Raw genomic sequence first — 12760 nt, 5'->3', positions numbered from 1 at the left:
GACTGACCACCGCAATCTGGAGTACATCAGGGTGGCGAGGAGACTGAACCCGCGTCAAGCCAGGTGGGCGATGTTCTTTACGAGATTTCGGTTTAACATCTCGTATATCCCAGGTTCCCGGAACACTAAGGCCGACGCACTGTCTCGTCTCCATGACGCCGAGGAACGGTCCACCGATCCCACGCCCATACTTCCAGCCTCCTGCCTGGTGGCACCGGTGGTCTGGGAGGTGGACGCGGACATCGAGCGGGCGGAGTACAGTGCTTCCAATAAAGAAGTGTGGTCACGAACTCTCTCTGTCTCCTGCGCCTGACTCTACCTCTCCTGTTCCTCGAGCCAGCCCGTGACAGTCATTGACGTTGTCTGTGTGTGTGTCTTGTTGCGTTCCAGTACCTCTCTCTGGATGGGAACAGTCTGAACACAGCTGATCTGGTCCGTTTGGGGAAAGGCCTGTTCAACATCAAGGTATGATTAAAGAAGACCATGCTTCATCATAGTCCAATCAGACCGTTATCAGCCGTGCTGGCCGACTACTGTCGGTTAACGTTTGAACTCCTCTGTTTTGGCACCCAGCTGACCTACGAGGCTGAAGGGAAAGTCAATGAAGCCAGAGAAGTGATAGAAACCATCATAAAAGAAAACCGAGGTATGTATAGATTAATAGAATATATAGCTATAGATTAATAGAATATATAGATATATATTAATAGATTATATAGATTAATAGAATGTGTGATTCTACATGTGTTTATATGTCTCTTTATGTATATCTGTGTGTTCTTTCCCTGTAGTTGTCTATGGCGTCAACACAGGGTTTGGGAAATTTGCCCATACGCTCATTCCGAAGGATAAACTCATGTAAGTTGTTTATTAACTAGCTGGGAAGAACTAGTCTTTTCCCATTTGAATAAACATTGTGAACTAGATCTGTTTGTCAATCGCTAACTGTCAGAATCATTTATTGACTGTGTGTGTGTAAGGATAAGTGAGAGGACAAAAATCAGTTAACCACCTAACCGAGGAACTCAATTTAACCTTGCGCAATACTCTAGATGCAGTTGCACCCCTAAAAACTAAAAACATCTGTCATAAGAAACTAGCTCCCTGGTATACAGAAAATACACGAGCTCTGAAGCAAGCTTCCAGAAAATTGGAACGGAAATGGCGCCACACCAAACTGGAAGTCTTCCGACTAGCTTGGAAAGACAATACCGAAGAGCCCTCACTGCTGCTCGATCATCCTATTTTTCCAACTTAATTGAGGAAAATAAGAACAATCCGAAATTTATTTTTGATACTGTCGCAAAGCTAACTAAAAAACAGCATTCGCAAATGGAGGATGGCTTTCACTTCAGCAGTAATACATTTATGAACTTCTTTGAGGAAAAGATCATGATCATTAGAAAGCAAATTACGGACTCCTCTTTAAATCTGCGTATTCCTCCAAAGTTCCATTGTCCTGAGTCTGCACAACTCTGCCAGGACCTAGGATCAAGGGAGATACTAAAGTGTTTTAGTACTATATCTCTTGACACAATGATGAAAATAATCATGGCCTCTAAACCCTCAAGCTGCATACTGGACCCTATTCCAACTAAACTACTGAAAGAGCTGCTTCCTGTGCTCGGCCCTCCTATGTTGAACATAATAAACGGCTCTCTATCCACCGGATGTGTACCAAGCTCACTAAAAGTGGCAGTAATAAAGCCTCTCTTGAAAAAGCCTCTCTTGACCCAGAAATTATAAAAAACTATCGGCCTATATCGAATCTTCCATTCCTCTCAAACATTTTAGAAAAAGCTGTTGCGCAGCAACTCACTGCCTTCCTGAAGACAAACAATGTATACGAAACGCTTCAGTCTGGGTTTAGACCCCATCATAGCACTGAGACTGCACTTGTGAAGGTGGTAAATGACCTTTTAATGACGTCAGACCGAGGCTCTGCATCTGTCCTCGTGCTCCTAGATCTTAGTGCTGCTTTTGATACCATCGACCACCACATTCTTTTGGAGAGATTGGAAACCCAAATTGGTCTACATGGACAAGTTCTGGCCTGGTTTAGATCTTATCTGTCGGAAAGATATCAGTTTGTCTCTGTGAATGGTTTGTCCTCTGACAAATCAATTGTACATTTCGGTGTTCCTCAAGGTTCCGTTTTAGGACCACTATTGTTTTCACTATATATTTTACCTCTTGGGGATGTCATTCGAAAACATAATGTTAAATTTCACTGCTATGCGGACGACACACAGCTGTACATTTCAATGAAACATGGTGAAGCCCCAAAACTGCCCTCGCTAGAAGCCTGTGTTTCAGACATAAAGAAGTGGATGGCTGCAAACGTTCTACTTTTAAACTCGGACAAAACAGAGATGCTTGTTCTAGGTCCCAAGAAACAAAGAGATCTTCTGTTGAATCTGACAATTAATCTGGATGGTTGTACAGTCGTCTCAAATAAAACTGTGAAGGACCTCGGCGTTACTCTGGACCCTGATCTCTCTTTTGAAGAACATATCAAGACTGTTTCAAGGACAGCTTTTTTCCATCTACGTAACATTGCAAAAATCAGAAACTTTCTGTCCAAAAATTATGCAGAAAAATTAATCGATGCTTTTGTTACTTCTAGGCTGGACTACTGCAATGCTCTACTTTCCGGCTACCCGGATAAAGCACTAAACAAACTTCAGTTAGTGCTAAATACGGCTGCTAGAATCCTGACTAGAACCAAAAAATGTGATCATATTACTCCAGTGCTAGCCTCCCTACACTGGCTTCCTGTTAAGGCAAGGGCTGATTTCAAGGTTTTACTGCTAACCTACAAAGCATTACATGGGCTTGCTCCTACCTATCTTTCTGATTTGGTCCTGCCGTACATACCTACACGTACGCTACGGTCACAAGACGCAGGCCTCCTAATTGTCCCTAGAATTTCTAAGCAAACGGCTGGAGGTAGGGCTTTCTCCTATAGAGCTCCATTTTTATGGAATGGTCTGCCTACCCATGTGAGAGAGACAGACTCAGTCTCAACCTTTAAGTCTTTACTGAAGACTTATCTCTTCAGTAGGTCCTATGATTAAGTATAGTCTGGCCCAGGAGTGTGAAGGTGAACAGAAAGGCTGGAGCAACGAACCGCCCTTGCTGTCTCTGCCTTGCCGGTTCCCCTCTCTCCACTGGGATTCTCTGCCTCTAACCCTATTACAGGGGCTGAGTCACTGGCTTACTGGTGTTCTTCCATGCCGTCCATGGGAGGGGTGCGTCACTTGAGTGGGTTGAGTCACTGACGTGGTCTTCCTGTCTGGGTTGGCGCCCCCCCCCCCCCCCCCCCCCCCCCCCCCCCCTTGGGTTGTGCCGTGGCGGAGATTTTGTGGGCTATACTCGGCCTCGTCTTAGGACGGTAAGTTGGTGGTTGGAGACATCCCTCTAGTGGTGTAGGGGCTGTGCTTTCGCAAAGTGGGTGGGGTTATATCCTGCCTGTTTGGCCCTGTCCGGGGGTATCATCGGATGGGGCCACAGTGTCTTCTGATCCCTCCTGTCTCAGCCTCCAGTATTTATGCTGCAGTAGTTTATGTGTCGGGGGGCTAGGGTCAGTCCGTTACATCTGGAATATTTATCTTGTCTTATCCGGTGTCCTGTGTGAATTTAAATATGCTCTCTCTAATTCTCTCTTTCTCTCTTTCTTTCTTTCTCTCGGAGGACCTGAGCCCTAGGACCATGCCTCAGGACTACCTGGCATGATGACTCCTTGCTGTCCCCAGTCCACCTGGCCATGCTGCTGCTCCAGTTTCAACTGTTCTGCCTGCGGCTATGGAACCCTGACCTGTTCACCGGACGTGCTTGTTGCACCCTCGACAACTACTATGATTATTATTATTTGACCATGCTGGTCATTTATGAACATTTTAACATCTTGACCATGTTCTGTTATAATATCCACCCGGCACAGCCAGAAGAGGACTGGCCACCCCTCATAGCCTGGTTCCTCTCTAGGTTTCTTCCTAGGTTCCGGCCTTTCTAGGGAGTTTTTCCTAGCCACCGTGCTTCTACACCTGCATTGCTTGCTGTTTGGGGTTTTAGGCTGGGTTTCTGTACAGCACTTTGTGACATCAGCTGATATAAGATGGGCTTTATAAATACATTTGATTGATTGATCCCATGGATACCATCCTATAGATACCATCCCATACATACCATCCCATGGGCATGTCTGGAGTCACGGTTACCACAATCCGCAGTCCAGCCATATCTGCTGTTTCTTCTGACACTGATCAATGGCTGTTATGGTCAACCCCAAGATGAGAGATTTCTCTGATACATCTCCTTTTATTAGGCTTTGACCCAAGTGTGGGCTGCAAGTGTTCAAGTGCCTTAAACACGCTGTTCTAATCTATTTGAAATGTCCAAAACTGCCAAAGTTGCGCTCCTTCGTTGCTTTCTCAGAAACGGATTTTAACAGAAAGTCAGACACCCAGTTGCTGACAACTGAATCAGCCCACATGTTTCATTACTGTTCAACACAGCTCCACCCTATTTCTATAGACACATGACAAATCAGCTGCTTACTCCGTTACATCTGTAGTTCCAGTACAAACAAGTACACTACAATCTACCTGTCTGTCTTTACAGACAGATCTGTGTTTTTGCATGGTCCACATTGACCATTTGCACAAATGATTATCCAACACTTGAAATAATCAGATTTATCATATCAGACTGCTATGGCTCATGACTGTTACAACTAGCTTGGTGGGTCACATTCCAAATGACAATTCCCTCCCTTTACTGTACACAATCTGCTTGGTGGCTGGGTATAATAGATCTATAATTGCACAAGCCTAGAATGAGGGTTGTATAGGCTTTGGCTGGAACTTGACTGTGAAGCTGACCCTTTTCCATGAATAATGTTTCATCAATAAGATGCAGCATAAAGAGGGAACTGATTCATCTACAGCATCACCTGAGGAGGCAGATGCTGGCTAACCAAGGAGTGGTAAAGGACTCATGCTAAAAAAAAGTTGAATAAGCCTTCACACTTTAGTTTGATATTGTGTGTTTGTAAGGACCGAAGCTGGAGTAGAGAAGCAGGTACGGGGAGTCAACGTTTAATAAGGAACAAGACAGGAACAGCGTCAGCACACGGGTAACACAACCACATATGAACATGAATCCTGAAGCAGGGAACAGACAGATATAGGGGAGGTAATGACACAGGTGATTGAGTCCAGGTGAGTCCAATAATTGCTGATGTGCGTGACGGGGGGGGGGGAGAAGGCAGGTGTAATGATGGTGGCAGGTGTGCGTAATGATGGGGAGCCTGGAGCCGTCGAGCGCCAGGAAGGGGGAGCAGCAGTGAAAGTACCCCCCCCCCCCCCCCCCCCCCCCCCCGAGGATCCTGCTGGAACATGGGAGCCTGATGAAGCGCAGACACCTGGCAAGCCGGGAGGCATAAAACCCTGGCGATCCGGCTGAGGCCTGACGTGGGATGGGCGCCTGCCGAGCCAACCGGGACAAGAAAACCCTCGAGGCAGCTAGGGCATGGAAGGTGGACGAGCTGGCTTAGGCATCCCTGGTTCTATCGGCGTCACCACCAAGCGGAAAGCCAGCACTCCCCGATGCTTCGTTTGATGGCTTCAGGATTCTGTAAGGATGGACGCTGGAGTAGAGAAGCAGGTACGGGGAGTCAATGTTTAATAAGGAACACGACATACAAACATTAATCCTGAAGCAAGGAACAGAGCTTGGGAACAGACAGATATAGGGGAGGTAATGACACAGGTGATTGAGTCCAGGTGATTCCAATAATTACTGATGGGCGTGACGGGGGAATGCAGCAGTGCGTAATGATGGTGGCAGGAGTGCGTAACGCTGGGGAGCCTGGCGCCGTCGAGCGCCAGGGAGGGGGAGGGGGAGCTGGCGTGACATTTTTATTGTCGTTCCACTTCTCCGCTAAACATTGGTGTACACTGACTGGGGAACAAGACAGGGACATAATGTGAGACAGAACTGTTAATGTACAGGGGGTGGTTGCACCAGTTACACATAACAAAAAGTTGGTATTACATGTTTAATCGGACGTAGAGTAATGACCAGGCACAAGCCTAACTGTGTTGCAACCAGCCCCGTGGTGGGTAGACCAGTTAATGAATGAAAATGATCCTTTCCCCTGGCTTTATAAAGAATTGTCTCTGTCATTGTCACAGGTTGCTACCTGTCTTTACCACTCTCTGATTGTATCCCTCTCTCTCTCTTTCTCTCTGACAGTTGTTCTCTCTCTCCTAATGGATGTGCAGGAGCACAACGACTTTATCAACGCTGGTAAGGAAGAAACTGCCATTGGGAAACGCCAGTGTCTAGATCCCAAAAAGGTGAGTATCTGCATTCTGTTATTATACTCTGCTTGAACAATATTCTATTAATTGGCATAAATAAGGGTGTGGGGAGAAAAGGATGGGAGACTTGATGGAGGAACATAATTAAATAGTCAAAATTGTAATGGAAAAGCAAATCGAATTTGACACGTTTCCCACAATGTAACCCTGTATATCAGCTGACTACATTGCTGTGTCTCTGTCTGTATGCCTGTCATTGACGTTGTCTGTGTGTGTGTCTTGTTGCGTTCCAGTACCTCTCTCTGGATGGGAACAGTCTGAACACAGCTGATCTGGTCCGTTTGGGGAAAGGCCTGTTCAACATCAAGGTATGATTAAAGAAGACCATGCTTCATCATAGTCCAATCAGACCGTTATCAGCCGTGCTGGCCGACTACTGTCGGTTAACGTTTGAACTCCTCTGTTTTGGCACCCAGCTGACCTACGAGGCTGAAGGGAAAGTCAATGAAGCCAGAGAAGTGATAGAAACCATCATAAAAGAAAACCGAGGTATGTATAGATTAATAGAATATATAGCTATAGATTAATAGAATATATAGATATATATTAATAGATTATATAGATTAATAGAATGTGTGATTCTACATGTGTTTATATGTCTCTTTATGTATATCTGTGTGTTCTTTCCCTGTAGTTGTCTATGGCGTCAACACAGGGTTTGGGAAATTTGCCCATACGCTCATTCCGAAGGATAAACTCATGTAAGTTGTTTATTAACTAGCTGGGAAGAACTAGTCTTTTCCCATTTGAATAAACATTGTGAACTAGATCTGTTTGTCAATCGCTAACTGTCAGAATAATTTCATCACTGTGTGTGTGTGTGTGTGTGTGTGTGTGTGTGTGTGTGTGTGTGTGTGTGTGCGTGTGCGTGTGTGTGTTTTGGGTTTTTGTCTTCAGGGAACTACAGGCGAATCTGATTCGATCTCATAGTGCTGGTGGGTTACCATGCTTACATAAACCCAGTATATGTCATTATAATACCTTTATATCCAAGGGACAGATCTGGCCTGTCCTTGAAATACTTTTCGATGTGTGTATGTATGTATGTATGTATGTGTGTGTGTGTGTGTGTGTGTGTGTGTGTGTGTGTGTGTGTGTAGGAGTGGGCCCTCCATTAAGTGTAGAGAGGACCCGTATGCTACTGGCTCTGAGGATCAACGTTCTGGCCAAAGGCTACAGTGGCGTCTCCATGGAAACGATCCAGGCTATGGTCAAAGCCTTCAATGGTAAACCCAGTCTACAGTAACAACATTCATTGAAATTCTGATTCAACAGTTTGACTTATAGCAACCGTGAACTCTGTGGGTGTGTTTGTGGATGTGTACATGTGTGATTGTGTGTATGCATGTCCTGTCCAGGTACATTGTGCTTGTGTGTGTCTGTGTGTGTGTGTGACAGATCTCTCTCTCTCTAATCCCCCAGCCTCCTGCCTGTCGTGGGTGCCAGAGAAGGGAACGGTAGGGGCTAGTGGAGACCTGGCCCCCCTGGCCCACCTCACCCTGGGCCTTATGGGAGAGGGCAGGATGTGGTCGCCTCAACGCGGCTGGGACCATGCCAAAACAGTTGGGTTAACCACAATGCCTCTCTCTCTCAACCCAAAGACACACCTCAGAGAACCAATGTGTTTTTGTTAGATGACTGACTGAGATAAAATGTATACATTAAGGCCCCTAACTCGTTTTCTTCGTCTTTCTTTCTCCTCTCATTTATTCTTTCTTTCCTCCCTTCCAGGTACTGGAATGTCATGGACTCACACCTTTGGTACTGAAGCCTAAAGAGGTACAGTGCTAGAGCTGTAGTAATAGGAACTCTTGTTTTTACTATTTGTTGGATTTTCTATCAGGCATTGATTAAGTAGTCTTGTATACTGATTATTGATAGCTGGGGTTAGATGATATCATATCTGGGATATAATCACAGTAGATAGTGATGTCTTTGAGGATCAAGTAAGGATAAGTGTTTTAACGTGCAGGGCATCGGTCTGATCAACGGGACTCAGATGATGTCATCTCTGGCGGCAGAGGCAGTGGAGCGAGCTGTGGGCGTGGCCAGGCAGGCTGACATCATCGCTGCCCTCAGCCTGGAGGCCCTGAGGGGCACCACTAAGGCCTTCCACAGCGGTCACACACACACACACACACACACACACACACACACACACACACACACACACACACACACACACACACACACACACACACACATATAGTGAATTCACACACATAGTGAATTCACTGTTGGAGCTTTGATAAAGCTATAAGAAGTTAGCTGTTCCATTCCATTGTGTACTGATTTGTTCTGCCCTTCCAGACGTCCATGCAGTGAGGCCACACCCTGGTCAGATAGAGGTGGCTCTGAGACTCCGCTCTCTACTCCACTCGGACATCTTCCCCTCCCAGATCTCTGGTAAAGTCAGGCAGGCGAAACACACACACTCAATTATTCTTATGATTTTGTGTCCAAATGAAGACGTTTACTCCTTTGGTGGGAACCTTAACAGTGCTAGTTGGTCATTTCCTGTCTCTGACTTCCTTTGTTGTGTTTTCCTGTAGATAGTCATAGGACATGTGACCGTGTCCAGGATGCATACACCCTCCGCTGTATCCCACAGGTAGAGTGTGTGTGTGTGCATGTGTGTGCATGTGTGTGTGTTACAACTCTTTGTACCCCTGCAGTGAGGGGCTGGAGTGAACTAACCCTAGTACCAGTGTTTATTTGTGTCTCTCTCCTCTCTTGTAGGTTCATGGGGTGGCTAACGACACCATAGCCTTTGTTAAGAGCATCCTCTCCACTGAGCTCAACAGTGCCACTGACAACCCTGTATCCTCCCACTGAGTTACAGTGTTATATTTACTTGAAGACATCATGTCTTTCTTTGATCTCCTTTTAGTCCCCTCCTGTGTTTATATAAGTTCACCACAAGGAGGAGCCATATGGGCTTTGGTTTCCTGTTTACAGTTTATATTAGAGACTCATAATGTTGTCCCATATATGAAACCTTAACTCTCCTCCAGCTGGTTTTTGCAGAGCGAGGTGAGACTATCTCTGGGGGTAATTTCCATGGAGAATACCCAGCCAAGGTAGAGTCACAGACAAATAGATTCACTCCATACAATAAACTCCTTGGTTCCTTCAGTACTGTTCCCCCTCTTTCCTAGACTGGTCAAAGATATACTTGCACTGCCTTACCAATGATCACAGGGGTTAGCAAGGCAGCACAAACTGATCTGGGACAAGGCTAACCCTCTCTCTCCCCCAGGCTCTAGACTACCTGGCCATTGGGGTCCATGAGCTGGCCAGTATGAGTGAGAGGAGGACAGAGAGGCTGGTCAACCCCTCCCTCAGTGAGTTGCCTGCCTTCCTGGTCCAAGACGGAGGCCTCAACTCTGGCTTCATGATTGCACACTGCACTGCTGCCGCCCTTGGTAGGTCTCTTTGTGTGTGTGTGTGTGTGTGTGTGTGTGTGTGTGTGTGTGTGTGTGTGTGTGTGTGTGTGTGTGTGTGTGTGTGTGTGTGTGTGTGTGTGTGTGTGTGTGTGTCACACAGAAAACATTAGTGTGTGTGTCTGTCTCTGCTCCCCTGCAGTATCTGAGAGCAAGGCGTTGTGCCACCCGTCCTCCGTGGACTCCCTGTCCACCAGCGCAGCCACTGAAGACCACGTCTCCATGGGGGGCTGGGCCGCTAGAAAGGCCCTGAGGGTGGTGGAACACGTAGAGCAAGGTAACTCCTATAGTAAAGTCACATGGCATTAGTGTGTGATATGCTCGTCCCATCAAATATCATGCATACAGAGTTAACCATGAAAATAAAAAGGCATTGCTGCTTTTCAGTTCTGGCCATAGAGCTGCTCGCTGCCTGTCAAGCCCTGGAGTTTCTCCGCCCGCTCAAGTCCACTACCCCTCTGGAGAAAGTCCATGAGCTAGTGCGTACTGTTGTCAGGTACGAACCATGAGAATGTGAATCTCTGATTTGAGGACTGCCCAATGTTGTTGTTCTGGAAAGGTGTGGGGAGAGTTCTACAACACATCAGTTTATTCTTATTTCCCATCAGGCCTTGGGATCATGACCGTCAAATGAGTCCTGACATCGAGGCTGCTCACACGCTCCTCAGGGAGGAAAAGGCAAGAGACTCACCCCATCTCAGTATGATATTTTTAACCAATCCAGCTAATTGATAACGAGGCAGATAAAAATTAACTTCTCTGTTTATGTTTCTCACCCGTGGCCTTCTCTAGGTGTGGGAGGTAGCTCGGCCATACATGGACCAATACCGAGACAGGCTTGGACTGAAACCACTTCCACTGGATGACTAGGATAGTGTATGAAAATGACTCAAGTATTTCTTACTTCTACTGTATGATTCAAAATCCAGGATTCAAGTTTATTAAAGGTTATTAGAGATATACAGTGCAAACAATAAATGAGCTTAAAAAAACAAAAATGTTGCTTATATTATCTCATTATCAGAAATTCCTCAGAAATGTAACTCCAGATATGAATCATAACTTATGAGCCTGGAGAGATCGTATATCTTCTTATAGCTTACAATGCTGGGGGACACAAACAACCACCACCAGAAATTACATTACAGTGAAATATTCTCCCTGGTACTGTATGACGACAGATGATGATTATTCTTAATTTATTAAATGTACTGGTCATTTAGTTCAGTTCAGAACTCAGTCTGGGTGATTGACAGGAGAGATGAACAGAAGGGAAGAGTTTTCACCTTAATCATTGCCAGGGCCAAGGAATGGATATAGTTTATCAGTGAAGGTGCAGCCAGTGAAAGAGTAGATATGAGACCTGGCCTCCACATCATAAAAGGAGACCTGCCCCTCCTCATAATCCACAAACACCCCCACCTTCTGGGGATTCTCTCTCAGGTATAAGGAGACACAGGGGAAGGTACAGGCTGAGTACTTACTCTCCTCCCTCAGGACCACAGCCCAGTATCCATTTAATGGGCTCTTTGTGATGTTCCCCTTCCTGTTGATGGACTCTCTGGCCGCTCCTAAAGTCCACATGGTTTTCACCTGAACATTCACCTTGTGATCGCTGTGAACACTGATCTCAGACCAGTCCTTGGTGGATGGAGGGGTGCAGAGGGATGGACAGCTCTGTAGGAGGTGGAGGGGGTCCTCAGTGTGTGAGAGCTGCTCCAGTTCAGTGCTTCTCCTCTGTAGCTCAATGATTTCCTGCTCCAGCTCTTTAATGATCCCTTCAGCCTGCCTCTCTGCTGCTTTCTGCTTCTCCTCAATCACAATGAGCTCAGCCTGGCTTCTCTCAATGGAGCGCACCAGAGAAGTGAAGACCTGTACACTGTCTGATATCTCCGTCTCTGCATCTTTCTGACTCAGATCTACTGAATGTTTGATCTCCTGAACCTTCTGCAGTCTCTCCTGGATCATCTGCTGCACTTCTGCCTCAGTTTAGCCTTCCTCTATCCATACTCTTCCTCTAGAGGGACAGTGTCATGAGTCATGTGGTCTGTTTTCAAGCACAAGACACAAAGACATGTCTGGTCAGTCCTACAGAACCGCTCCAGGAGTCTCTCGTGCTTCTTACACATCCTGTCTTCCAGGTTCTCCACAGGGTTGATCAGCTTGTGTCTCTTTAAGGCTGGGACTCTCTGATGAGGCTCCAGGTGAGTCTCACAGTAAGAGGTCAGACACACCAGACAGGACTTCAGGGCCTTGAGCTTCATCCCAGTGCAGATGTCACAGGATAATTCTATAATTATGTCAGGGCATTGGTGTGGGCTGCTGGTAGTTTTAACTTCAACTGTCTGTCTGAACTGAGCAGCCATCTCAGAAATGAAAGTATTGACAAACAGACCTGGTCTCTTATCTAATGTTTTTTTTACACATTGGACACTGGCACAGGTCACTGGTATCCCAGTATCCTCTGATACAGGCCTTACAGAAGTTGTGTCCACATGGAATAGAGACAGGCTCAGTGAACACATCCAGACAGATAGAGCACAGGAACTGCTCTTCAGACAGGAGACTGCTGGAGTAGGCCACATCTAGACAGAGACCAAAGATGAAACCATGAAGTATTTATTGAAATCAGCTCTTGATAGTTTAAGCTTTAGAGTTGTCACCATTTTCTTATGGGATAATATTAACTAATATTGAGACATGATATTTCAACATAGATAAAAGTCCTATAAATCCTATAACGAAAGTATAAAATGTTTAACATATGCACTGAACAAAATATAAATGCAACATGCAACAATTTCAAAGATTTTACTGAGTTACAGTTCATATAAGGAAATCCGTCAATTTAAATAAATTCCTTAGGCCCTAATCTATGGATTTCACATGACTGGGAATACAGATATACATCCGTTAGTCACAGATCCCTTA

The 12760-nt window shown here is 45.8% G+C and overlaps 1 protein-coding gene and 1 pseudogene across 4 annotated transcripts; one reads left to right on the top strand and one right to left on the bottom strand.

The window, feature by feature from the left end:
- The first annotated feature begins 390 nt into the window (after positions 1-390).
- On the top strand, positions 391-10827 carry LOC106576224 (histidine ammonia-lyase). Of its 4 annotated transcripts, none has more exons than XM_014153265.3 (19): positions 3767-5667; positions 6259-6362; positions 6620-6694; positions 6803-6875; positions 7021-7087; positions 7284-7321; positions 7487-7612; positions 7809-7948; positions 8118-8165; positions 8359-8506; positions 8697-8792; positions 8939-8997; positions 9126-9206; positions 9401-9466; positions 9646-9811; positions 9972-10106; positions 10217-10325; positions 10438-10507; positions 10622-10827. In XM_014153265.3, exons 1-19 carry the CDS (start codon positions 5610-5612, stop codon positions 10697-10699), a joined length of 1737 nt encoding a protein of 578 aa, XP_014008740.2. In that variant the 5' UTR covers positions 3767-5609; the 3' UTR covers positions 10700-10827. The 4 variants fall into 4 exon arrangements, with proteins under 4 accessions (XP_082820043.1, XP_014008740.2, XP_082820042.1 ...); XM_082963916.1 differs by lacking the exon at positions 3767-5667 and adding an exon at positions 5971-5989; XM_045699870.2 differs by lacking the exon at positions 3767-5667 and adding an exon at positions 6003-6121.
- Positions 10828-10957: 130 nt separating this feature from the next.
- On the bottom strand, positions 10958-12448 carry LOC106576250 (E3 ubiquitin-protein ligase TRIM47-like; annotated as a pseudogene).
- Between the last annotated feature and the right edge of the window lie 312 nt (positions 12449-12760).

Source organism: Salmo salar, chromosome 17, assembly GCF_965601325.2.
Source record: "Salmo salar chromosome 17, fSalSal1, whole genome shotgun sequence".
NCBI classification, from domain to species: Eukaryota; Metazoa; Chordata; class Actinopteri; order Salmoniformes; family Salmonidae; genus Salmo; species Salmo salar.
The sequence above is the reverse complement of the archived record's forward strand: the minus strand, read 5'-3'. Positions and strand labels throughout refer to the sequence as shown.